Raw genomic sequence first — 24,721 nt, 5'->3', positions numbered from 1 at the left:
CCTTCGCGATTGACCTTTTGGGCACCCCTGCAATAGAGTGTTCCTTGTATGTTCAGTTAACACTGGTGCGCTACTGCATAGACCCTAAGGTTGGGAACTTACAGCACATGTGCAAGTCCATGTATGCATGTGTTTGTGCTTATGTAAATTAGTGGCATAGTTGCAGAGGGGAGTCTGGGGCCCATTCCCCCTATAAAGTTAGCTCAACCTATGGGCCAGGTGAAGCCCTGGCCCAGGGCACTGGAGATAAAGAGTGCCAAAATTCCATTCCAGTCTATTTTCAGACTTCTAAAGGGCTAGATGTCAAACTGAGAATTTGGCACCCTTTATCAGCAGTGCCTTGAGCCAATGCCTTACTTGGCCTAACAGGAGGGGGAGATTTGAGAGCGAGGCAAATATTGGAAGGGTGGGGGTAGGAGATGCCAAAGCAAAGGTTGGCTCAGGGCTCAAACCCAAACCTCTCCACCCCCCATATTTCTGTACCATCTAGCAGCAGACCTGAAGCTCCTGGGCTGGCTGTTGCTGGATGTGCTTGGGGATCTCCATCAGCTCACTTGGTTGGGGATTGTGAGGAGGAAGCAGAGAGCATGGCAACATTTTTGTGCCCCTCTCCCCCACTTTGAAAGTCAGCTATGCAATACACAAAGTGAGTCCAGGAGACGCTTTAGAGCAGTGGTCTCAAACTCGCAGCCCGCCAGGTCCTATTTTGAGGCCCTCGGTATGTTTATCATAATCAAGTTTCAAGTTTATTAGGTGACTTGATTAATCGCTTAATCAAACATTCTAAGCAATGTACACTATAAAATTTACAATTATTAGAAAACAATACAATACATACAAATACTTAAATAATGGTAAATTGCTCTTAATTTTAACATTACTAAACATAGGGTAAGGAGGGATGAAATACAATTCATAAAGTAAAGAAGAAACATTGAGGGAAAATACAAAAGGGAAATAGGTAACACAGGTATAACAAAGTAAAATATAATACTCCAATAATAAAATTATGTTGTAAAGGCATCTTTAAAAAGGAAGGTTTTTAAGTCGGTTTTAAATTTTCCAAACTCTTTCTCCTCCCGTAAAAAAATAGGGAGGGCGTTCCAAGTCTGCGGTGCTGTACATGAAAAAATAATTTGTCTCCGTATTAATAATTTTTAATGAAGGAATAGATAGCAGATTTTGTTCGCTAGATCGTAGAATTCTCTTTGCAGAATATGGAATAAGTAACCTAAATAAAAATGCAGGGGTCTTATTGTTTAGAGTTTTAAAAATAATCACAAAAGTAAAATGAAACAGTTTGTTGCTCATATGTCTCTTTAGCTATAAATGACAAGATTATTATTAAGACTTAGCCAAAAGGAAAGAGTTTTGCCTCATTTCTTTCATAAGACATTAACTCTTTTTTTTTTCTGAGGCCTTCCAAGTACCTGCAAATCCCAAATGTGGCCCTGCGAAGGGTTTGACAAACTCAACCGGGTCCAAATGAGCCGCGAGGCAAAGCGGCTGAAACAGGCGCTCAGCCTCCGCCGCCGCCTCCTCCTCCCCCCGGGGTTGTGTTGGGGGGTTTTCCTCTCGCCCACCCCCTTCCCCGGCATCGCTCCCTCCCCGTCAGCCCCGAAGCGTCCAGCGGTTCACCCGAGCGGCCGGGGACCTTCCTGCTGGCGCGCGCTCCCCTCTGACGCAACTTCCTGTTTCCGGCGGCAGCTCGCGGGCTGCCTGGATGAATCGCCGGCGCCGTCAAAGACCTAGTTAAAGGGTAGGGTGGGGGAGGGGAACGTGCTGGACCGGGGGAGGGGAAGGAGAGCGCTATAATCCCTAAATGCTTATGGCTTGGCATCGTGCAGCCAGAGATGCGGTGCTTAGGAATGGGGGGGGGGGGGGGGGCTGACATTTGCCTGTGCGTGGTGGGACTTTCCTCATTCTTCATCCACCTTTGCTTGTGACACAGAGTCGTTATTTTGATGCCACAACTCTGCACTGCCCTGGGGCGGGGGAGGAGCCTGTCAGAATTCGATCGTCAGCTCTTTGGAGCAGGGACCGTCTCTTGCATCTTTAACGATAAGTAGTAGTACTGTAGTTAGTGCCCGGGGGACTGAGTTCAACGTTCGCTGTAGCTCCCCCCCCCTCCTCCTCCTCCTTCTGACCCTCACTTAACCCTCCACCCACCCCGGGTACCAGATAAGTACCGAGATTTCATTTGCAAATGCTTTGATTGTAGCCACAGACAAGTGGGCTCTCGAATCGTACCCCATTTCCATGTACTTTCTGCCTCTCTTATGCTCTTTTTAGCCATTCTCTGGTATTTCTCCCCCCACCTTAGTCTGAAGGTTCTTTCCGGGGCCATCTAATGTTCCTCCTAGGGCTGTACTGAGTGTTCAGATTTGATTCGATTCACCTCCAAATAGTGTCCCAAATACATTATTAGTATTCAGCCAAAGAGTGATTTAAATTTGAATACGAATAATCCTCTCTATCATGCTAAATCCGACTGAAATAAACACACTTGATCTATGATTTCACATTGTTTATCTTTATTATTTGTTTTGTTAAAGCTCTGTCCTTTTTCATTGTTCACATTTAGCCAAATCGTAAAATATATTATTCTATACATTTATTTCTTTAGCACTCCTCTAAGTCTTTTAAGACTATTTTTATGCTACTTATGCCTACATCAACTTCACCATACCAAAGATTTTACCAGAAATCCAGCTCCAACTTTCACCTGTTTCTCTAACTTTATGTCCTTGGATGCTCCATCAGCATCTCATATTTAACATGGCAAAGATGAACCAGCTAATCTGTCAGCCTGAATCCACTTTTTCTTGTCCCTATTTTCTGCCTCTATGAACAGCACAGCACGTTTGCCCTCTTTTTCTCCTCCATGCACCTCTAAAACACTGCTAAAAGTTGTCTTTTTCTTTTTATCACTGTTTCACAAGTGTTTTATTCTTTCTATGGGTTCCTTTTACTAAACAGCAGTAGAGGTTTCTACAGCAGGCCAGCGAATTAAATGCTGTGACGCTCATAGGAATTCTGTGAGTATTGGGGCATTAAACTCGCAGACCCACACCTCTACTACTGTTTAGTAAAACCCAGTATGTTAGCAAAATGTTCATTTTGCTTTGCCTGCTGCAAACTGCTCTTCATGGTTTTTCCACTGAACCATCATTCTCTACAGTTTAGTCAAAGTTCAACTACATGATACTTCTTTTCTCAGGCCACTATGAATCTATAATCTTTTTTCCTCAAGATGGTACCTTGTTTCCTCATCTGCTTCTACATACAATTCAAGCTTGTTATGCAAAAGTAAAAGGTAATGGATTTGATATACTGTCTTTCTGTAGTACAACCAAAGTGGTTTACAGAGTATATTCAGGTACTTTCTCTGTCCCTGTTTGGCTTACAGTCAGGTACGTTACTTCTACAGCTCCTTGCAACCTTACCTCTCACTCTTTATACCGTCCTAGGTGGATTTCCATTTATCAAGCAATTTATTCTTTATAAGGGCCTTTTTCTGTTTTTAATTCTTGGCTCTAGCTTTCCTGTTAGTATGCCTGGAATAGACTTTTTGAGTCAATTATGTTTCATCTCTAGTTTCCGTATTCCAGTTTAGTCTGATTACCTACCTTTTATTCTTTGTAACCCAGCGGAAGATGAAAAGAATTGTACATAAGGGACTGAGAATGTGTGGGGGCAAGATAACTCTTCAAAAAAATGTAATTGCGCTGGATCAATTTTAGGCTAAGGGAAAAAAGGTGAAAAGCATTGTTTTAAAATGGGCCAGATTAGACTGAGGATTCTACATAAATATCCCCCCCCCCCCAATAAATGGCCCAAAGCATTTCTGTGGGAGAAACAATTCCGGTTTCTGCGGCATAGAAACTTAATCACAATGAAATGTAGCAGAGAATTCCTCCTTTCAAACTGTCTTTCGTCTCTCTTCTACTCTCCTTCCCATCTTTCACCTCCTACATTGGCCTTTCCTGAGTGCCTTTCCAGCTGCCCAACCCCATGACTCATTAGAGAGGGCTTCCTTTCTGCCCTGCTTTCCCCTATCCTTGATCCCTAAGTCTGTCTCTTTTTTTGCTACAATTCCTCTTTTATTTGCCTCTTGCTCTTCCCCCAGAACCCCTTCTTGAATGTCATTCCTCTTCCCATTTCTTTTTGCCCTCTCCCCCAGGAACTTCTTCATTAGCGCTTTCCCTTCTGCCTTCTCCATGGCTCTTTCCTAAGTGCTGATAGTCCTTGGCCACTTATCTTCCTTCTTGCCCTCAATCCCCACATGGCTACTTCTGTTCTCCCTCAGGGCTTATTCCTAAGCACCTGTCCTTTCCCCTCTACAAACTTTTCTCCAGTTCTCTGCTCCCTTCATTTAGCCCATGGCCCTTTCCTTAATTCTTTCCTTTCCCTGTCTTCTAACCTCTTGTTTCCTTTCCTGTCTTCTCCCCTACCATGACCATAAGTGCAACCTTTCGACCTCGTCAGATAAACAGGGTAGCCAGAACCCATGCAGCAGCATCTAGAAATGCACATCCTGAGATGCAGTGGGTAATTCCTTTCAAGAAACAGTGCTGTCAACAGGAATTGCAGTTCCACAGGATTGCAGGCTAATTTTAAGAGGGAAATTACTTGAGGAGTTCTGTTACATCTCAATCTGTTGCCTTTAGAACTCTCACAAAAGAACAGGGGAAACAAAACTCAAAAGAGCAAAACCAAAGTGGAATTGTCCGATCAGAATGGTGCACAAAAAAGTGTCTTTCAACTCATCTGATAAATCCAAATGCCTTTATTCATCCAAAGTTCCGTGAATTCATACAATGACTCAATGACTCGACATGTACATGTTTCGGCCTACCCGGCCTGCATTAGGAGTCTTAGGAGTCTTTGGGTGTGCAATGAAGTGACCGAGATCATGTACAAATCAACCTAAACGTTGCTTCTGCACGAATCTTTTGAAGCACTGCAAAACGCAGAGATGAATAAAGGCATTTGGGTTTATCAGATGAGCTGAAAGACACTTTTTTTGTGCACCATTCTGATCGGACAATTCCACTTTGGTTTTGCGCCTTTAGAACTCTCACCATAGCCCCTGGCTGTTAGAACCAGTTCTCAGGACCTGCCAGTTAAGTTTTCAGGATTTTATATAATGGGCCAATTTTTTTAAATTGCCCACAGTGCTGCAGAGTCTGTGGATGCTTTTATATCCAGAGTTTGTGCACCAATTTTCCAAAGTGAAGGAATGCAAGGATTTTCAGGTTTTCTTTTACTTCTTCTGTGGATACTTTGTCCATGAAAATTACACATAATGGATTTGAAAATGCTGTCCTCAGACCCAAATCTCCCACGAGCAACATCACATAATGTGGCTAAAAGCATGCTGGTCATGGAACCCCCCCTCCCCCCGTGTACATTTAGCTGGGCAATTTTTTGACAACAATTTCACCATGGTAAATATTTTCCTCTATTGGGAAAAACTCTCCTTATGTACCTTAGGGCTCCTTTTACTAAGCTGTGCTAGCGATTTGCAGCATGTGCTAGACGCTAGTGCCTCCATTGAGCTGGCGTTAGTTTTTCCGTGTAGCGCAGGGGCAGCCCTTAGTATTTCTCTAACTCACCTCTGCCTTGATGTACTGTTCTGCAATATTGAGATCCTCTGTTCCAATCAGATCAAAATAATCTTTGTTAGAATTCTAATACATTTTTAACAGATGAGTAAGATATTTGCCACTTTTTTCTGTAGCTGTTATTTGAGAAAGGTATGCTGACCTGAGACAAATGATAGAGAACAGTTAGTTTAAAAGGACAGAAAAGTGAAAAAATGGTACCCAGGAAGCTTGCCTATATCTGCCCCATGTTTGAAAATGACTTATTCTTTGTTGCTTAGTTAATGGTAGTGAATTTCCTCCTAGATTCCTTCAGACTCCCAAAAGGATCAGTCACTGAAATGCTTCTCTCTGCAGCTTTACTATGGATCCTGGTAGCTGCCATAGTCAGCGGCACACTTCAGACGAGTTGCGAAAGCAGAAACGTAAAGAGCTAGACGCAAGGCGTGGTAAGTGCCGAATCCGAATTGGAGCTCACCTAGATCAGTGGTGTGAATTAAAGGAGAAGCTGGGATTCTCATTGCACTCGCAGTTGGCAAAGTTCCTTCTGGACAGGTATGTACCTCACCACCATCTCTAACTCTCTAATGTGCACCTCAACCCTCTAGTTTCAATATGGAGGCAGTTGCAGTATTTTGGTTGCAGGCCTGTAGATGTGGAATTCCATGCCACAAGAGTTGCGAGCTGAAGTTACCGTATATACTCGAATATGAATCGAGATTTTTTTTTTTTTTTCATACATTTATTTATTTGTTACAACTCATAACAAGTTCAAGCAAAATCATAAAAGAACATCCAGGAAAAATAAAAACAAACCAATTCTTCAATTCTAGTCCACATTGTTGGGGCTATTTAGTTCCATAGAAGGCTTAAGAAAAATCTTAAGAAACTACATTTACTTCAACAAACAGGCTATATCTCTATCACTTGTTTCCAACCTCTGTATTAATTTCTAAAACATTATCAAGTAAAGGTTTATCTTGAAGAAAAATTTCCAACTGAGATGGATCTACAAATACAAACTTATTATTTCCATAAGACATTAAACATTTGCATGGGAATATAAGAAAAAAAGTAGCTCTCACAGCCAAGACCTTAGTCTTAAGCTGTAGAAACAGTCTCCTCCTAAATTGTGTTTGGAAATATCTGGAAAATATACTGAGATTTTTGGGCCAAAAAACTGCCTAAAGATGGGGGTCTCGGTTTATATTTGAGCTAACCCCATCCCGTACCCACCGTGGGCCTTCCCAGTACTGAAGTGGTATAGAGAGCCAGAGCTGCCATCAATCCCTCCTTTCCGACGACTTTGTGCAACTGGCCTGCTCTTCCTGCAGGTCTACCTTAGGTTCCTGGTGGTCCAGTGGTGAGGCGGGGCAAGAGCAATCTCTTTATGCTCCTGCCTGGCAGTCTCCATAGTGAAAAAAATAACTGCCGTGAGATCCTACGGAAAACTTTGTGAGACTGGAGTACTGGAGGCCAACAATGGGTCCAGGAAGGTGGGCAGACTGATGACTGTGCCTCTGGACTCCAGGGCAGTACTGCAGGCCTACGGTGGGTCTGGGAGGGGGAGCCGTTCTGGGAAGTGGGGGGGGTGTGGATTGACTGGCTGTTTGGTTGCAGAGCTGGTAGACAGGACACCAGGGAAGAGAGGAGGAGTCATTTCTGATTACTTAATAATCCATTACTTGATAATCTATTGGTTTGTGTTTGAAACAAACTTTTTTCCTCCATTTGGGGGGGGGGAAATGGTACCTCAGTTTATATTCGGATTGGTTTATATTCAAGTATATATGTTAATTTGCTTAGATTTAGGAAGTTGTGGGAGAAATATTTGTTCTTAATTACCTTTGGTTGGAACTCTAGATTTTTATCCTGTTCTATTCTTTTATTGGCTGCATTTTTTTTTTATTATTATTTGTTTTGTTTTCGTTATCAAAAGTTTGGTGGACTGTTTATTTATTTATTTCCAGCACTTGATACACTGCAAAATGTCTCTCCATAGTGAGTATGTAATATATTTTACAAAAAATAAAGATACGCACCAAATGTTGTGGCTTTATTCTCTGTTTGTAATGATAGATTATGACCCATTCCTGTTTTTCACTGTAGCGCTTGTCCAAGTTTAAGGACAGAGACAGACTCTGAACATCTGTCTTCCTACTTGAACACGTTTTGATATTTGGGTCTGTTGATGGTTAAGGAGGTCTGGAGGCCTATAATAGTAGCACTGTAATGCTCATCTTTCTCAGCTCTTGGAATGTATACTTTTTAATACTTCTTAGAGATTACCTTTTGGGCATGGAGGAGTTTTCTTTTTCTTTCATTCAAATTTTTGTGCATTACAGATGAAAGGCTAGGAGCAGGACCACAGAAAGCACACATGGAAATGGAAATAAGGTAGACTTCAAGTGATTTTCAGAAGACTGTTCAGGAGCAGCTCACTAAGTTACAAGTAGACGAAGTGAAGCTGGATGGGAAACATTCAAGAGTGAGAAATGAACTTAGGGAAGTTCTGGTGGCCCTGTTTTCTGACCATTTCAGTGCTTCTTTAGAGTTTGAAATGGTTCCGGAGGACCGGAGAAGAGCAGATATTGGCCCTTTCCAAAGTGAAAGTAAGAAGGAGGTTGAGAACTACAGGTGTGGATGGAGAAACTGGATAGACCATGTAGTCTTTATCTGCACCATTTTTTCTATTTTTATGAGACAAGCTTACAGATCCAAAGCTACATTAGAGTGTAGGAATAATAGCTTATTCTGCACTGCTACCAATTTTGAATATCAGTTTTAATCTCCTATAATACTCTTTGCTATTCTTTTCTCTCAGTAATTTATGCTGCATTGTTGCTTCTTCCTCTATTCCTAGATATTTACTGAATGTAGACATTCTTGTTCAAGTTCCTTTATGTCATAGTGATAGGAAGATGTTTCCATTTTGCTCAAATTTTCCTCTGAGGAAAGTTGTGTTGGCACATTTATTGAATCCAATCCCAGTTTCCAACTCTTCTGTTGTTTAGGCCATTCCATAGCTTTCATGTTTCCTTTTCCCAAGTTCTGCTGTATGCTAGGTAGCCATTCTGGGTGTGATATTCAAAACATTTTAAATGGCCAGGAAAAGATAGTACTGAAGAGGAACCTGACAGCACTACTCAGTAGAAAGTCAAATTCGGTCTTGGAGGCTATCTTGGTGACCACTGAGGTCATTCCATTCTGGCATCTCTGGGCCGGATAGTGAATCGACTTGTGGGTCATCTTGTTCCTACTTAAATCCTGGAGTATCTGAGGGTCTGTTTTGTCTTGGCCCGGGAGGGTTGGTTTCTCTTCTAGAGGACCAAACGGACAAGCTACAAGCCCAAATGTTCAAGCCATGCAATCCTGGTGGCACTTTCCCAGCCATTTTCTTCTGGAATCACAAGAGTAGGTGGTGATAACTACCAATGCGATTCTCCTTGGGTGGGAAGCCCATTACCTGGGTCAGGTGGTGCAAGTGACTTTGTCTACCTTTTGGTGGCTTTCTGATCCATGAACCACTTGGAACCTCTAGCGGTACATTTGACCATGCTGGAGTTCTTTCCCCTGTTTTGAGGAAGCCTGTTCAGGTGATATAGGCAATAAGCAAGGCAGCATGAGAAGTCAGGTGGTGATCCTCTGCTATTGGGCAGAGGTACATCTGCAAGTTCTTTCATCAGTTCATGTGGTGGGCAAGGACAACATTTAGGCAGACTTTCTCAGTACTTCATTTTGGATCCAAGGGAGTGGGAACTGGGGCTGGAGGCCTTTTATCTATTTCAGGTTGGGGGAGGGGCCCAGTATTCAACCTTATGGCAATGAACACCAATGCCAAGGTATAGCATTTTTTCATCTGTAGAAAGGAGACCTTTTATGGGATAGATGTCCTAGTGTAGCTCTGGCCACTGGAAAAGTCTCTTTATGATTTTCTGCCTATCGTCCTTGATAGGCTGGTTCTTGTACAGGATTGCGTGACATCCTCACCTAGAGGCTCTGGATTGGCCTTGTCAACCAAGGTACGCAGACCTAGTGTGGCTGTTGGTGGCTGATCCGCTTCCCTTGCCCAGAAACTGCAGCTTCCTATGACAGAGACCAGTAGAAATGGAAGACCTGGATCCCTTCTGACTTATGGTTTGGTCCTTGAGAGGAGGTGCTTAGCAAGGCAAGGTATTTTGCCTATTATTTCTACATTGCTCCAGTACCACAAGTCCTTTCCTGTGTGAAAGGGGTGAAATTACTCAGACTGCCTAGACATCTGGTGGTGCCTCCTTGGGATCTCAATTTCACATTTCACAGGGCCTCAAATAGGATTTGTTGTTGTTAGGAATGGAGGTTCCAAGTAGGAGAGTTGGATGCCTTCTGGGAAGAGGGCAATGATGGGGTGGGGGAGGGGGAGAGATAGGTACTGCAGGATCAGGAATGGGAGCAATGATTTCAAAAAGCTGCTTCCATGGAAATTTGTGTGTTTTGGTGGTGGGGGTGGGGGGGTTGTGCATTTGTTTTCCTCACGTGTAAATTTTTGAAATCGCTGCTTCTGATGGTCGTGAGGAATCATCAATATGCAGCCCTGCACCTGTTTTATAAAAGAATTCTGGATGTTTGAGTTCCCTTTTCATGTCCTTTCTAAGATGGGATCCACATTTGCTAAATAGAAGTTACAATCAAGTTTTGGGGTTTTTGTTATTTTTTAATTATTTAGTGAAAATATATAAATACAAAAAAAATGGCCAAGATCTGGAGACCTGGAGAAAGTTGAGCGCAGAGGGAATTGTCTTAGCGTAGTTGCCAACATTTGTATCAGAGAACAGTTGATATTTATTTTTCTGGACCTCATAATGGCTCTTCTCTGCATATCGTGTGTGACTTTCAGTATTTGTGATTTATCCCCTTGGATTCAGCATTGTAGTTAATGTGATAATGATGCCAGTCTGGTATAGATCTTATCCTACAGCATCAGATTTTTTGGAGGAGGCAATAGTTGGTGTTTCTCCCTAGAGCCCCTTCTCTGATTTTTCTACTATATACCTAATTGCTTTGTCTCTGTCTATTTTATTTGTTTTATTTATTATGTGAACTGACTTGTATTGATGCAAAAATGGTATATCAACCTCAATAAACTAAATTCTAATATACAGTAATTTCTGCAAATTAACAAGTACTTAAAGCCAAACAGAATTATCTGTAATATGTAATTTCACCTAAATCTCTCTCATTGTCTCCACAGGTACAGCTCTTCAGCTGGAATCACATATACAGGTAACTTACGAGTCGGTATTGATTATGTAATTGCATTATTCTTTTGATTGAGTGAATTGAGATCAGCTGGCTTATGCTAATTCTCTTTTTGGTATCTCTACATGGAAATCCAGAGGAAGGCAAAAAAATATATTTTGCGGTTCAGTGTATACTTAATGCAATTGTATGAATTTTTATGATACACTTGTTGTTATATGAAAAATGAATAAAAATAATTAAAAAAGAGGTAAATAATGAAGTATCTCAGGGATCTGTGTTAGGCCCAATGTGTAACTTATTCATTAATGATCTGGAAAATAGAACAACAGATTTGCAGTTGATATTTAAACCATTCAAAGTAGTTCAAACCCAAGCAAACTGTTAGAAGGACTCTAACACTCTTTATTAGAGAAAACTGAACAAAAACAAAAGTCCTGGATAGTCCCAGAGGTAGAAGAACCGCAGGGTTGAGAGAGAGAGAGGTTTTCTTCCTTCTCTTTAAATTTCTATCTTTATCTTTCTATGTAGGCCTTCTCATTCATGTTTTGAAATTTGCTCTTGAATTTGTACAGTCAAAGCTTGGTTTGCTAGCATAATTCGTTTTTAAACCATGCATGTAATCCAAAGCACTCGTATATCAAAGCGAATTTCCCCATAGGAAATAATGGAAACTCAGACGATTCGTTCCACAACCCCAAAACTTTAATACAAAGTACTATACGTACTTGTATTGCAAGACCTCGCTCGTTTAGAACAGTCACTACATTCCTGCAGCATCAGAGAGAGAAGAACCATTGGCTGAGTTGTGATGATCTAATGCGTGTATAGTGTATGTACTCGTATTGCAAGACTTTGCTTGTTTAGAACAGTCACTACACTCCCGCAGCGTCAGAGAGAGAAGAACCATTGGCTGAGTTGTGATGATGTGGCACGTATATAGTGTATGTACTCGTATTGCAAGACATTGTTTGTATATCAAGTTAAAATTTAATCAAATGTTTTGCTTGTCTTGCAAACCAAGTTACTTGCAATCCAAGGTTTTACTTTTTTGTTTCCATCTCATTTCAGAACACCTGGATACAGGTCTGTGTGTTTCTAGTGATGCCTTGCAACAGCTTGCTGTCCTCTGCCATGATCACAGCCAGGAGTGTGGGTTCATTCCAAACCTGATCCAGACAATGTCTGTCGGAGATAAGAGAGAGGCTGACACTCTGCTCTGGGAATGCCTGGCTGGACATTCCTTCTCCTGGTCTTTTTCACTTCAGAGGGATCTGGACGAGGTTTCCTCATCCCATCTGAGAGAGACAGAAACTGCTAAGAGAACAGGAAGTGACATCAGTGCTGCACATTTAAAACATCCATGTTCCTCACAATCCTTACCAGGACAGTGTACAAACACAAAGCAGAAGGAAGGCATGCAAGGGACCTGGAATGACAAAAAGAAAAGAGAAGGCGATATTAATCAAATAGGCAACGGTGCAATCAGAGAGATTGCCTGTACGTCAGAAGTTTTTGCGAAGGGTCCAAGAGAGACGGTGTGCAAGAAGGTTATTGATGGAGCTGGTATAAGGCGGTCTAAGGCGAGGGAAGAATCGGATTCATCTAGCGTGGTACCACTCACAGATTGTAGGCGCTCTCTAAGGAGAGTGCCAGCTAAGCTTAAAAGAGCTGCCCAAAGTACCCCAGATGTGCGTGTGGCAATAAAACAGACGAAGGTGCCTTTGCAGAACTCCAGATGGATGCCAGATTCTGGCAATAAGCCTGTTTGCACAGAGCTATCAAAAGAAGGTGGTTTGCAGAGCAGTCTGAATGTGGAAATCGCAGCCGAGAAAATGGTCCCAGGGATCACAAATATTAATGCTGAAGAGCAAATAAGATCAGAAGTAATGGAAACTGATGACCAGGAGCAAGCAGGGCCAGCGGTCAACAAGAATGATGAGGCACGAGAAGCAGTAAGGACTGAAGAGAGTAATAGTGAAAATCAAGCAGAACCTGCAAATACAGAGACTGAGGAAGGTGAGTGTTTTTTCAAATGAACATCATTTAAAAAAATGGATGATCTTCAGAACTAAGTTTTCGTACTTGTAACGCAGTGTTTCTCAACTCGGCCGATATTCAAATGAGGAAATGAGGAAAATAATTATGTAACAATCATTTTAAATGAGGAAAAATTTTTTTTAACAATCTACACAGATTTCAGGGCTACTTTGCTTTTGAAAATTATTTTTCTAAAGCTACTCACACATGATTGCACCAGCTAGTTTGTATAAAGTTGGAATATATATATCTGTTCATTTTCAAAGCAGATGGACATCATAAAATGCCTAAAAAAAGGTCCATCTGCTAAAAATGTTCAAATTCTGATTTTGGAAAGTCTGAATTTGGATGTTTCACACGGTAGTTTTTCCAGATAGCAAGAGGGCATGTTTTGGGCAAGATTTAAGAGAGGTCCCAGAAGTAGGACGTTCAACAAGGATTTTCAAATGGGAAGAAACATCCATGTCTAAAAAAAGGACTTTTTCTTCTAGACCTGTTTCAATCACGTCCAAGTTACAAAAAGTTGCCCTAATTGAGCAGCTAATTGGAGGGATTAAGGTTTGACCATTCATGACTCTCCCAGTGGTTGCTGTCACTCTCCCCCCTCCCCTGAAAGTGAAATTGGAAAGAAAAACCAGGCTGTATGCCAGCTGCAGGTATAGTGGCCATTCTGAACAAAGCAACAAACAGGTTAGACAAGTAGCCTAGTGATTAGAGCGGTGTATTTTGAATCAAGGGACTCAAGTTCAAGTTCCACTTAAGCTCTTTGGAGGTTTATGTTTATTTGGGGGGGGGAAGGGAGGAGTTATAATACTGAGCCTTTCAGAAGCAGATCCTGGAGGGATCACAATTACCAACAAGGCGTTACAGTGGTGTTTAAACCTGTCCCTTGGTTTACTTTTCACTGCACTAACTACTACACTACTATTCTGTTCTGCAGAGATGTCTTTGTGGCCATATTTTGAAAATGGGGGAGAGTGTGGCGCAGTGGTTAAAGCCCCAAACACCTTTCAAATATTGTATGTAAAGTACAAAAGTACCAAAAATAGAAGATACCTTGTTTAAGAGTGGAAACCAACAATATTCAATCCACAGAGATAACCAATCTCAAGTGTCTGCAGTCAGACCTCGGAGCAAATCATGAGGAAAAACGTTTTTTATCTCAATTTTTATCACGATTTTATCAAGTGCTATATATTACATTACATTACATTAATGGCTTATATTCCACCTGTACCTTGCAGTTCTAAGCGGATTACATCAAAAAGATAACTGGACATTTCCAGGAAGAGAAATACAATTAAAGACGTTGGACCTAATACATCAAAAAGATAGCTGGACTTTTCCAGGAAGAGGAATACAATTAAAGGCGTAAGGTCTAAAACAATTTTGAAGTGAGGATGCTAAGAGGGGGCGAGAGGGGAAAAGGAAGGGGTTAGGACATTTGGGTGAAGTTCTTGAATAGTAGGGTCTTGATTTCTTTGCGGAAAGCCTTGAGGTCAGCTGAAGCTGTCAGTAGGTTGGTGATGGTGGGGTCCAATTTAGCTGCATGTGTTGCTAGTAAGTTGTCGTACATCTTTTTGCGTTTAGTTCCTTTAAAAGGGGGGTAAGAGAAAGGGGATTGGGTTCTCCTCTATATTCTACCACAAATATGAATATATAGCACTTGATAAAATCGTGATAAAAATTGAGATAAAAAACGATCAATGATAGTCTGCGCTAAGGTTTTTCCTCATGATTTGCTCCGAGGTCTGACTGCAGACACTTGAGATTGGTTATCGCAGTGGTTAAAGCTACAGCCTCAGCACCCTGAGGTTGTGGGTTCAAACCCACGCTGCTCCTTGTGACCCTGGGCAAGTCACTTAATCCCCCCATTGCCCCAGGTACATTAGACAGATTGTGAGCCCGCCAGGACAGACAGGGGAAAATGCTTGAATACCTGAATAAACTCATGTAAACCATTCTGAGCTCCTCTGGGAGATCAGTATAAAAAAATGAATAAATAGTATGAAAAGTTTCTGGTAAGCAGAGCTGATACTGTGATGTCACAATGCCTCATTCCTCCAATAAGAGCCAACCTCATCAGTGATGTCACAATGGCTTGATTGTCCTTTACTCGGCTCATTTCTAATACATTTTGATTTCCAGAGTGGCGCAATGGTTAAAGCTACAGCCTCAGCACCCTGAGGTTGTGGGTTCAAATCCCACGCTGCTCTTTGTGATCCTGGGCAAGTCACTTAATCCCCCCATTGCCTCAGGTACATTAGACAGATTGTGAGCCCGCCGGGACAGACAGGGGAAAATGTAAACCGTTCTGAGCTCCCCTGGGAGAATGGTATAGAAAATTGAATGAATAAATAAATAAAAATGATACCATTCATGTCCTGGTTTTTTGATGCTCAAAAGTGGGACGTTTCACTTTGGAAAATGGCTATTCATTTTTGACGTTTTCAGTCTAAAATTGTCCATCTCACAGCCAGCATCAAATAGGAAATTTAGCCACTTTTTTCCTGTTTGATTACGGCTTTGAGATGGACGGGGTTTTTGGATATTATGAGCTGGATAGCCATTTTCAAAAAAAATTCTCCTCGTATTCACATGCTTTAGAAAATCCAAAAGTATGTGGATAAATTCAAACTGCTCCCCCAACCCTGTGAATACCTCTACAACCTGCAGGTAAAAGTACATGGAAAACAGCATTATGCTGAATCGTTACTTCAATGTCAATGTTACCTTTGAAAATTATCTTCCCTATTTGAGGAATATCATCAGCGTTTGGGATAGGGTGCCCACAAAACCACTCCTTGATTTTAAATGGTTACAAAATCAAAACTTATTGGAATATGTTTATAAATAAGATGACTATCAAATAGACAAAACCCAGAAACTAGAACAACCCAATAATTGAAAAATATATAGTTCTAAAGAGTAACGCCTGGGCTGGACGTTTCTTGTATTCATCTTTACAAGTGGAGGCTCCTGAAGGATTTACGTTCCGAAACTGAAGCCGAGTTGAACCATCAGTGATTATTTGCACTTGAAACGAATCAACTCTTTTGAAGTGTCTCTGGGAGTTTCTTGGAGATTTTGGGTCTCCGTACTGAGATAAGTTCCTTTTCAAATTATTTTTTGTCAAGGCTGTGCAGTCTTGTGTCTTTCAAATTGTGTTTGCGCATAACTTTTGCATTTATATGGGTTTTTTTTGTTAATTATCAAGCGTGTTTGCACTATTCACTTTAATTGCACACAAGAAGGCTCTATGATGGTGTGGTATACTGAGCTGTGTCTCGTACACGGGTTGAAGTATTAAATGTTTTACGTTTACCTGACTTATCAATCCACACTGAGGTCTTCTCACTAAATTTATTAATATCATTTGGTTCAAGTGTATGCGCTTCACAATTTGCTAATCAGTTCAAATACAAGTCCCAAAAAGCACGGTTAGCAAGATCTTACACAGTCGCTTGCACTTTCACCCTTATAAGCTGTAATTGGTGCAGAAGTTTCAACCTTCAGATAATGCAACATGTCAAAATGACCAGGTGTTCCTCAAGTGGCTCCCGAGATCACCGGACATTACTGTTTGTGTCTTTTTCCTTTGGGGGCACGTGAAAGACAGAGTGTACGTACCTCCATTACCTGCAACTATGGATGATCTGTAGGAACACATCACTGAAGCTATAAACGTGATCACGCCGGATAGGCTTCGGAGAGTCTGGTCCGAACTCGATTATCACATTGATGTTTGCTGAGTAACAAGTGGGGTGCACTTCGAGTCGATGTAATCAACAGATTCCATATGAAACTTTATAGTTGATGAAACTGTAGCCTCAAAGGTGAAAGAATATTCCAATCAATTTTGGTTTTGTAACCATTTAAAATCAAGGAGTGTTTTTGTGGGCACCCTGTATAGCAGTGGTCTCAAACTCAAGCCCTTTGCAGGGCCACATACTTGGAGGGCTGCAGAACAAATAGTTAATGTCTTATTAAAGAAATGACAATTTTGCATGAAATCTTTCCTTTTGGCTAAGTCTTAATAATAGTATTGTAATTTATAGCTACAGAGACATATGATCAAGAAACTGTTTGTTTTATTTTACTTTTGTGATTATGATAAACATACCGAGGGCCTCAATATAGTACCCTGGCGGCCCGCAGGTTTGAGACCACTGCTGTATAGCAAAAAAAAAAACAAAAACCCAACAACTCAATGAACAGGGCCTTGTCTTTATTGACCCAACATGAACCATGTTGGGTCACACAATGCCTGCATCAGGTGTCGGCCAATGATCAAAAATGCGATTTACCAAACTTCAGTGATCAGAATCAGTCCTAAAGCCGGAGCACCGAGAGCAATCTCTAAGTCCTGTGTTACTTCAGCAGAACAGCTGGATCAGATGCTAAAAATCCCTCAGGGATACAAGTAAACACCTATGTAACCTGGTCTTTGGTGATTGGAATGGCCTTATTGAGTAACCACTGTTTTTCTTGTGCTAGGATCATGTCCCGAGGCTGTCACTGATTTATGCGTTGATGATGGCATTAAAAAGTAAGTCCCTACTTTTTACCTGATGAAGAGAGAATGATCAGACCTTTGATATGAACTTACCATATATACTCAAATATAAATCGACCCGAATATAAATTGAGGTAACCTTTTTACCCCCAAAACAGGAAAACAGGTTGACTCGAATATAAACCAGGGGGCTTTAATATTCGTGTATTTCCTTGCCTTGCCCTGCCCTGCCAGGCTCTGCACCTTGTTGCCCCTCCCTCACTGCTCTGCATCCAGCCCCCTCACTCACTTACTCCCTCCCCTGCCCCTCCAGTCTCTGCACTCAACTCCCCTCCTTCCCTGCTAGGTTCTGTTCCTTTTCCTCCCTCCTACCCGATGCCTTGCAGGTCTCCACCGGGCCTACTGTGAGACCTGATGGTCCAGCAGTGTCCGCAGCAGGAGTGATCCCATCCTGCCTCCTGTCCCAACCGATTCTAATTATTATTATCTCCCTCCCACCTCTCTCATGCACCTTAAGTATCCCTGGTGGTCCAGCGGTGAATCGCAGCAGGAGCGACCTTCCTTTGCTCCTGCCCATGCAAAACCGCTGGTGAATTGGCTGCCGCGAGTTCTCGCGGCCACAGCAGGCGCCTATAAAATGTGCGCCAGTCTCGGACAGGCACCGCTTTTAGAATCACGGTGAGCAGGGATAGGCAGAGCATATCCTAGGCACCGGAAATGTAGGCCATGAACCAGGCAGCATCCATTTTCTTTTATTTAACAGTATCTTCCCTCTATCCCTAATACCCTCCAATGTTCAGCATTTCTTCTCTCTGTGTCCTTACCCTCCCTTCCAAGTCCAGAGTGGCTCCTCTGTATCTCTATCTTCTCCAAGTCCAGCACTACCCTTTTGTAACCCTATCCCTATGCTCTGTCGTGCCCAGGATATCCCTTCTATGTCCTGTCCCTTCCTGTGTCTTGCTTTTCCCCTCTCTTTGCCTTCCCTGCACATCTCTTTCAGCATCTTTCCCAAGTAGTCCATCAGCTCCATCCATCTCCTCTCTACCCTCCTTCCACCAACCAGCAAACTCCTCTCCATCCATGGGCCCAGTATGTCTTCCCCCCTCTTCTCTCCATCCACAGGGAGGCATCTTTTTCTCCCCTCTTTCTCTTTCTTCTGTCCCTCTAGCATTTCTCCCTCTTTTTTCCCTCCTCCCATAGTCTCATCTCTCTCCACCGTGATCCCTGTCTCAGCATTTTCCTGTCTCTCCCCAATCCTCCAGCATCACTCTTGTCATCCTTCTCTCTGCAGGTCCAGTATCTCTCTTGCGTCTCCCCCTGAGAGTCCAGCATCTAGTCCAGTATCTCTTCTGCCCCTTTCACATCTCCCACCCCCTAGCCCCCTCCCTCCTAAAGATTCTGCACTTTTCCTAAACCTTCTTCTCCTTCTTTCCCGTGAAATCACTTTTTCTGTTCCTTCCTCTACCCCGCAATGGGTCCAGCAGCTTTCCCTGACCTCCCCCTCCCTCTCACAATCCTTCAAACCTGTCTTTTGTCAGCTGCTGTAGCAATAAAGACACACTGTCTGCAACTCACCCTGAAGTCTTCCCTTTTCCCAGTCCTACCACCTCTAATGCAACTTCCTGTTTGCACATGGGCGGGACTAGGCAAAGGAAAGCATTCAAGGCAAGCTACAGACAGCATGACTTAATTACTGCTGCAGCTGGTGAGGAAAATACGTTTGAAGGACCATGAGAGGGAGAACTGGGAAAGGTGTAGGACCTGTAAAGAGAAGTGGGGGGACCCTGAGCAGGGAGGAGGAGCAGGAAAGGCACTAAACTTCCGAGGAGGTGGGGACAGTAGAGCTTCTGGACTCGGAAGCGTAAGTGCGAGGAAGGGACAGGAGTGTTGCTGCACCTGCCAGAAGAAAAGAGAAGCACGAGACACCACTTCAAAGTTTATTAAACAAATTTAAAAGTGAAAAAACCCCCCAACAGATTGTCATTAGCTCACCTGCCCGCCCTCTTCACCCTACCCACAGGCCCTGCTCTACACCTTGAGTTCTCAAGCAAGGTCCTTGGCATCACTATCGACTCCTCCCTTTCCCTCAACGATCACCTGAATCAAGTGCTTTATCATTACGCATTCTTACACTTGAATAGTCGGATGACACGGGCGGTCATGGGAGACCCTTGATAAAGCACTTTTTAGTGCGAAACATGGCATGTCGGGTTTGACTCCCGGACGTTGGCTCAGCAGTAAAAAAAAGCTAAGTACATTAGTATAGTAAAATATTTATTTAGAAATTAAGAAAGTTTTTTAAAAAACAAGCCAATTTCATTAAAATAGTAGTACAATCAGCCAATGATGAGCTCTCCCGTAATTCTTCCCGCAATGGTCAATTAACATAGCGGCGGAGTGGTGGGGCTGAGGCTATTGCTTAAGATACAGCTTGGGTCTTGGATTTATACCAATCTGATAGTCGGCAGGATAGTGATCTTGGAGTGCCTTGGCTGGAAAACAAAAATGAATGTCCTTCAGTGGCCATGTTCAAATCAAGACCTAAATCCAACAGAAAATTTCTGGGGTCAAGGGGTGTGAAAGCTTATGCACTTGAGGCTTTGGTTTCTTCTTACCCCCTCCCCCCTTTTATGAAGCCACGTTATCCTTTTTTTTTTATCATCGGCCACAACAGTAAAAGCTCCAATGCTCATAGACTTCCTAGGAGCGTCAGAGCTAATACCGCCGCCAATAAAAAAAGCCTAACGTGGCTTCATAAAAGGGGGGGGTTAATTTTTTGAATATTTCTACAATTGCTCTTTCATTGAAAATGTTGAGTATGTCGTGTAGATCAATGAAATGAATTTTTGAATGTATACGTCTCCCTCCATATTCGCGGGGCTTAGGGGCAGATCAGACCCGCGAATACGGACAAATTGCGAATAACTTCAAGGCAACAGTGCGTCCCCCCCTCCCCCAAGCTTTGTCCCTTACGGTCTGCTTCAAAGCGCAAGCTCCTCTGTCACCATGCGCCTTTTCAAAAGACGTCTGCAGCCATCAGAGCGATAGCGAGGGGTGGTTCCACATTCTCCCTTCCGGTCGTTGTTGAGTGCAGGCGCTAGGAGGGAGAGGAGGGTAAACTGTGGTTCGTTGTCCTTAGCAACAAGGTAAGAAAGACATACTGTAAGTGAAACTTCACGGGGAAAAGTGCCCACTCGGCAATGCTGAAGAAGGTGCTGGGATGACGTAATGGAAGGCCAGCATGCTAAAAACCGTGAATAATCGAAATCGCGAGTGCTGAAACCGCGAATATGGAGGGAGGGCTGTATTTTGTAGACTATAGTATGTGAAAAATGTACACAAATTTAAAGACTTTTGCAAGGCATAGTAACTTGCCAGTACTGGGCAGACGCACAGTCTGTGTCCGTATAAGGCTGTTTGGCTGAGGAGGGCTTCGACAGCTGGGATGGTTTAGATGGGCTGGAATGAGCTTTGATGGAGACTTCCGTAGATGGAACCTAAGCACAGTACCGGGCAGAGCTTGGGATCTGGCCCAGAAATAGCTAAGAAGAAGGAAAATTTAAATTAAATCAGTAATTTAAAGAGAGGGTAAGGTTGGGCAGACTGGATGGACTGTTCGTGTCTTTATCTGCTGTCATCTACTATGTTACTATGCTTTTTGTCTTTTCTCCCAAATATTTCTCTGGTCTCTCACAGTAGGAAAACATGCTTCAAACAGAATGATGAGGATATTGCACAGATTGGGAAAAAGAGAATTCGGTAAGTACATCAAGCATCTCAATATCAGTCAGCAAAACTGAAAACAATAATTAAATAGCTGGATGAATGTATGCTTTCCAGAGATAAAATCAGGTGCAGTATCTGTGAGAGTAAGGAATTGGGCAGGGAATTCAAGACTTCACTGTAGAGAGAGGCAGAGGAAAGAGTGGAGTTGATGTGGTTTTGGAATACATTGCTGAATAGTTTTTTTTTTATTAGGTTATACATAAAGAATAATAATGTGTTCCAAATTGAAAAAATAAGTGTACAGTACTCCCCTGAAATTCACAGGGGTTCCTTTCCAGGAACCCCCGTGAATTTCGAAAAACCGCAAATGCGGTTTTTCACCTGTCAAAAGGCAGGGGATGGCAGCTGGAGCGCCGGCGGGTGAAGAAAATCACTCGTGGTCTGCTCCGACCGCTTCTTCCTGTAGTAAAGTCAGGTTACACCAATCAGAAGCTGCTTTGACACACAGGAAGAGGTGGTCGGAGCAGACCGCGAATGAGCGAGTCCACGATTCACGAACCGCGAATTTGCGGGGGAACATTGTACTGTTAGCAGAAGATCACAGAATGTGCAGACACAAAATCAAACTAGAAATTTTAACATAACATAAAAAGTGCTTCTGCTGGGTCAGACCAGAGGTCCATCGTGCCCAGCAGTCCGCTTGCGCGGTGGCCCAACAGGTCCAGGACCTGTGCAGTAATCCTCTATCTATACCCCTCTATCCCCTTTTCCTTCAGAAAATTGTCCAATCCCTTCTTAAACCCTAATACCGTACTCTGTCCTATCACACCCTGTGGTAGCGCATTCCAGGTGTCCACCACCCGTTGGGTGAAGAAAATCTTCCTAGCATTTGTTTTGAAACTGTCCCCTTTCAACTTTTCCGAATGCCCTCTCGTTCTCGAAAGTTTGAAGAAAGTTTTTGAAAGTTTGAAGAATCTGTCCCTCTCCACTTTCTCTATGCCCTTCATGATCTTGTAAGTCTCTATCATATCCCCTCTAATTCTCCTCTTCTCCAGGGAAAAGAGCCCCAGTTTCTCCAGTCTTCTCCATACCTTTTATCAAACGTGTTGCTCTCCTCTGAACCCTCTCGAGTATCGCCAACAGTTGCTTTCACATAAATGAAATCTCTTGAGGCTGAGTAACATTGCTCAGAGTTAGAAAGTAAAATGATTTTCAGTTGATCTCTCTCAATATTAGAAAGATATTTAATTTTTCATCCACATGGATAATACAATATAAATGTTGCTCCTAAAGCAAACCCTTTAGACCTAAAATTGGCATCTGCAGGATTGAGTTTTAAAGGAAACTTTCTAATAATATAACCTAAAACTTTCTGATTCAAGTGCCATAGTAACCAGTAAAGTTGCTTTTGTCAACAGATTAAAGCAATAATTCAACAGAAAGATCATCAGACAATGTATTTGACTGTTACCTTGAAATGAAGATTCTAAGTCTAACACTCTTCTCTCTAACATTATTGTCTTTACTAGACAAATAGTAAGCAGATGATGTTGGAGGACGGAAAAACTCTGGCTATCCAGTCTTTTGCACTGAATATTAGTGCTGCCCGATTCAGGAAAAATGATTTCGATTCAAATCAGCCTATTGAATCGATGATTCGATTCGATTTTCCTGCACAATTGGATGTTTTTTTCAAACATCGTGGTGGGTTTATTTTATAGCCTCTTCACCGCCTTTGCCCTCTCCTTCCCACACTGATCCTGTGATGTAAACAAAATAAACAAACAAAAAAGACTTTTCCTCTCTCTGTTAAATCCTAGCTCATGTTTGTGGTCTAACGCCAGCTCTAGAAGGATACACATTTCAAATCTGACATATTGTAATCACAAAACAGAAAATAAAATTATTTTTCCTACCTTTTGTCTGGTCATTTTTCAAATCATGTTGGTCCCATGTTGGTCTGGTTGTCTTCTGATCAGGCTCTCCTTTCTTCCTTCTCCATGCTAACCATCCATCTTCCATATCTGTCCTCCCCTTCTGTTTCCCTTTCCTCCCCCGGAGGTATGGCATCTTTCCTTTTGTTCATCTCCATCCCCCCCGCAGCTGCAGCAATGGACCCCACCATCCACAGATCCACCATATCTCCTTTTCTCAACTACCCTTTCATCCAGCATCTCTCTCCTGTGTCCCTGTCCCTATTCTCCTCTCCAGTACTGTTCCCCTTTTGTTCCTGTTCCTGTGCTCCCTCCATGCCCAGCATCTTATCTCTCCCCATATCCAGCTTCTTCTTTCTCTCTTCCTTACCTCCTGTATCCCCTTCCCCAGGTACAGGCTTTCTCCTACTATCTCTCTTGCACCCTGCCCACCTAATTTGGAGCAGTATCTGTCCCTCTTCTACCCTTCCCCTTGTGGTCTTGCATTTCTCTCTCCCTCTCTCCATTAGTCCAGCACCTCTCCTCTGCTTTCTTCCCCCTCTTTTTGGTTTGGTCTCTCTCTTCCCTTCACTTCACAGGTCTGGCATCTCTCCTCCCCTCTCTTACTCCTTCCTCCTCCTCCCTCTGCACAGGTCTGCCTCCCCGCCGAAGGCCTGCTTTCCCCGCCACAAAGGCACTCTTCCTCCTCCTCCCCGCCATGAAGGCCTGCTCCCCCGCAAACCTGCATGTTCCCCCAGCTTCCCCACTCTTACTTTAAGCAGCTAATGCAGCAGCCTGTAGGATCGCTGGTGCTATAGCGATCCCTACAGCTGCGTCAGCTGGCAGTTCTGGAAGGAAGCAGCGGGAACCAGGCCAGCCTTGGATGCGAACAGAAGTAAAAATGAAAAGGTACATGCGGGGGGCGGCAGGGAGGAGGAAGAGGGCCAGGGCCTGCTTGTCGCCTGCCAGCCAGCTGAGGGCACCGCTTCCAGTGAGAGAGGGCAGCTGCATTAAAAATAGGTAACCGGGGGGGGGGGGGAGGGGGCTTTGGGTATTTGCTCCATAAGACGCACCCTAATTTCTACCCACTTTTGGGGTGAGGAAAAAGTGCGTCTAATGGAGCAAAAAATACAGTAACGGTGTTCTTGGGTTCCACGGATGATGTCACCCACATGTGCAAATATATACCTGCTGTCCTCTGAGAACATCTGCTACAAGTAAGTATTTTTGCTGTATTTGCAGTATCTATTGTTCTAAAGCTCACTCTTTCCCTCTTCTGTCTTGTGTCTCTGCAGGAGGACAGCAAAGCGCGAAATTCTTTTATGTGACTTTGGAGGGTGCAGTAAAATCTTCTCTAATCGTCAGTACCTGAATGTAAGTGTATTATCCAGAATAGGGTAAAAGACTCTAGGATAGAGGAGAGCAAATAGATTGCCCTATGTAATGAGTGGCTCAGCTGTTTGGGGAGGCTAAAGTGGGGTGGGGTGGGGCTAGGATGGGATCTGAGGCATGATGGAATAGATTTTTTCATGCTACATGTCTAGAAAACTGAAATAACAATCAAATAATGGAATCCAAAACAGTTTCAAACATGAGCTGTGAAGATCTCTACACCGTCAGAAAAACAATGTCCAGACTTAACCTACTTGCTTACCATCACTTGTTTCAACTGAATGTATCAC

The 24,721-nt window shown here is 42.9% G+C and overlaps 1 protein-coding gene across 5 annotated transcripts in view; it reads left to right on the top strand.

Annotated features, from left to right (window-relative positions):
- Window positions 1–1,645: 1,645 nt before the first annotated feature.
- Window positions 1,646–24,721, top strand: part of LOC117347231 (E3 ubiquitin-protein ligase ZFP91-like) — a 32,784-nt gene continuing 9,708 nt past the window's right edge. The window contains exons 1-7 of one of the 5 annotated variants that reach the window (XM_033917866.1): window positions 1,646–1,759; window positions 5,913–6,161; window positions 10,837–10,868; window positions 11,916–12,863; window positions 17,382–17,433; window positions 21,097–21,159; window positions 24,335–24,413. In XM_033917866.1, coding sequence (XP_033773757.1) covers window positions 5,971–6,161; window positions 10,837–10,868; window positions 11,916–12,863; window positions 17,382–17,433; window positions 21,097–21,159; window positions 24,335–24,413 — 1,365 coding nt within the window. In that variant the 5' untranslated portion in view covers window positions 1,646–1,759; window positions 5,913–5,970. Of the gene's footprint in view, window positions 1,760–1,897; window positions 4,552–4,784; window positions 5,451–5,912; window positions 6,162–7,951; window positions 8,004–10,836; window positions 10,869–11,915; window positions 12,864–17,381; window positions 17,434–21,096; window positions 21,160–24,334; window positions 24,414–24,721 lie in introns of those variants that run through there. The other 4 variants (XM_033917865.1, XM_033917864.1, XM_033917867.1 and 1 more) reach the window with 4 other exon arrangements.

The sequence above is a fragment of the Geotrypetes seraphini genome, chromosome 13 (assembly GCF_902459505.1).
Source record: "Geotrypetes seraphini chromosome 13, aGeoSer1.1, whole genome shotgun sequence".
In the NCBI taxonomy this organism is placed as follows: Eukaryota; Metazoa; Chordata; class Amphibia; order Gymnophiona; family Dermophiidae; genus Geotrypetes; species Geotrypetes seraphini.
Note: the sequence above shows the minus strand (reverse complement) of the source record. Positions and strands in the feature narration are given on the sequence as shown.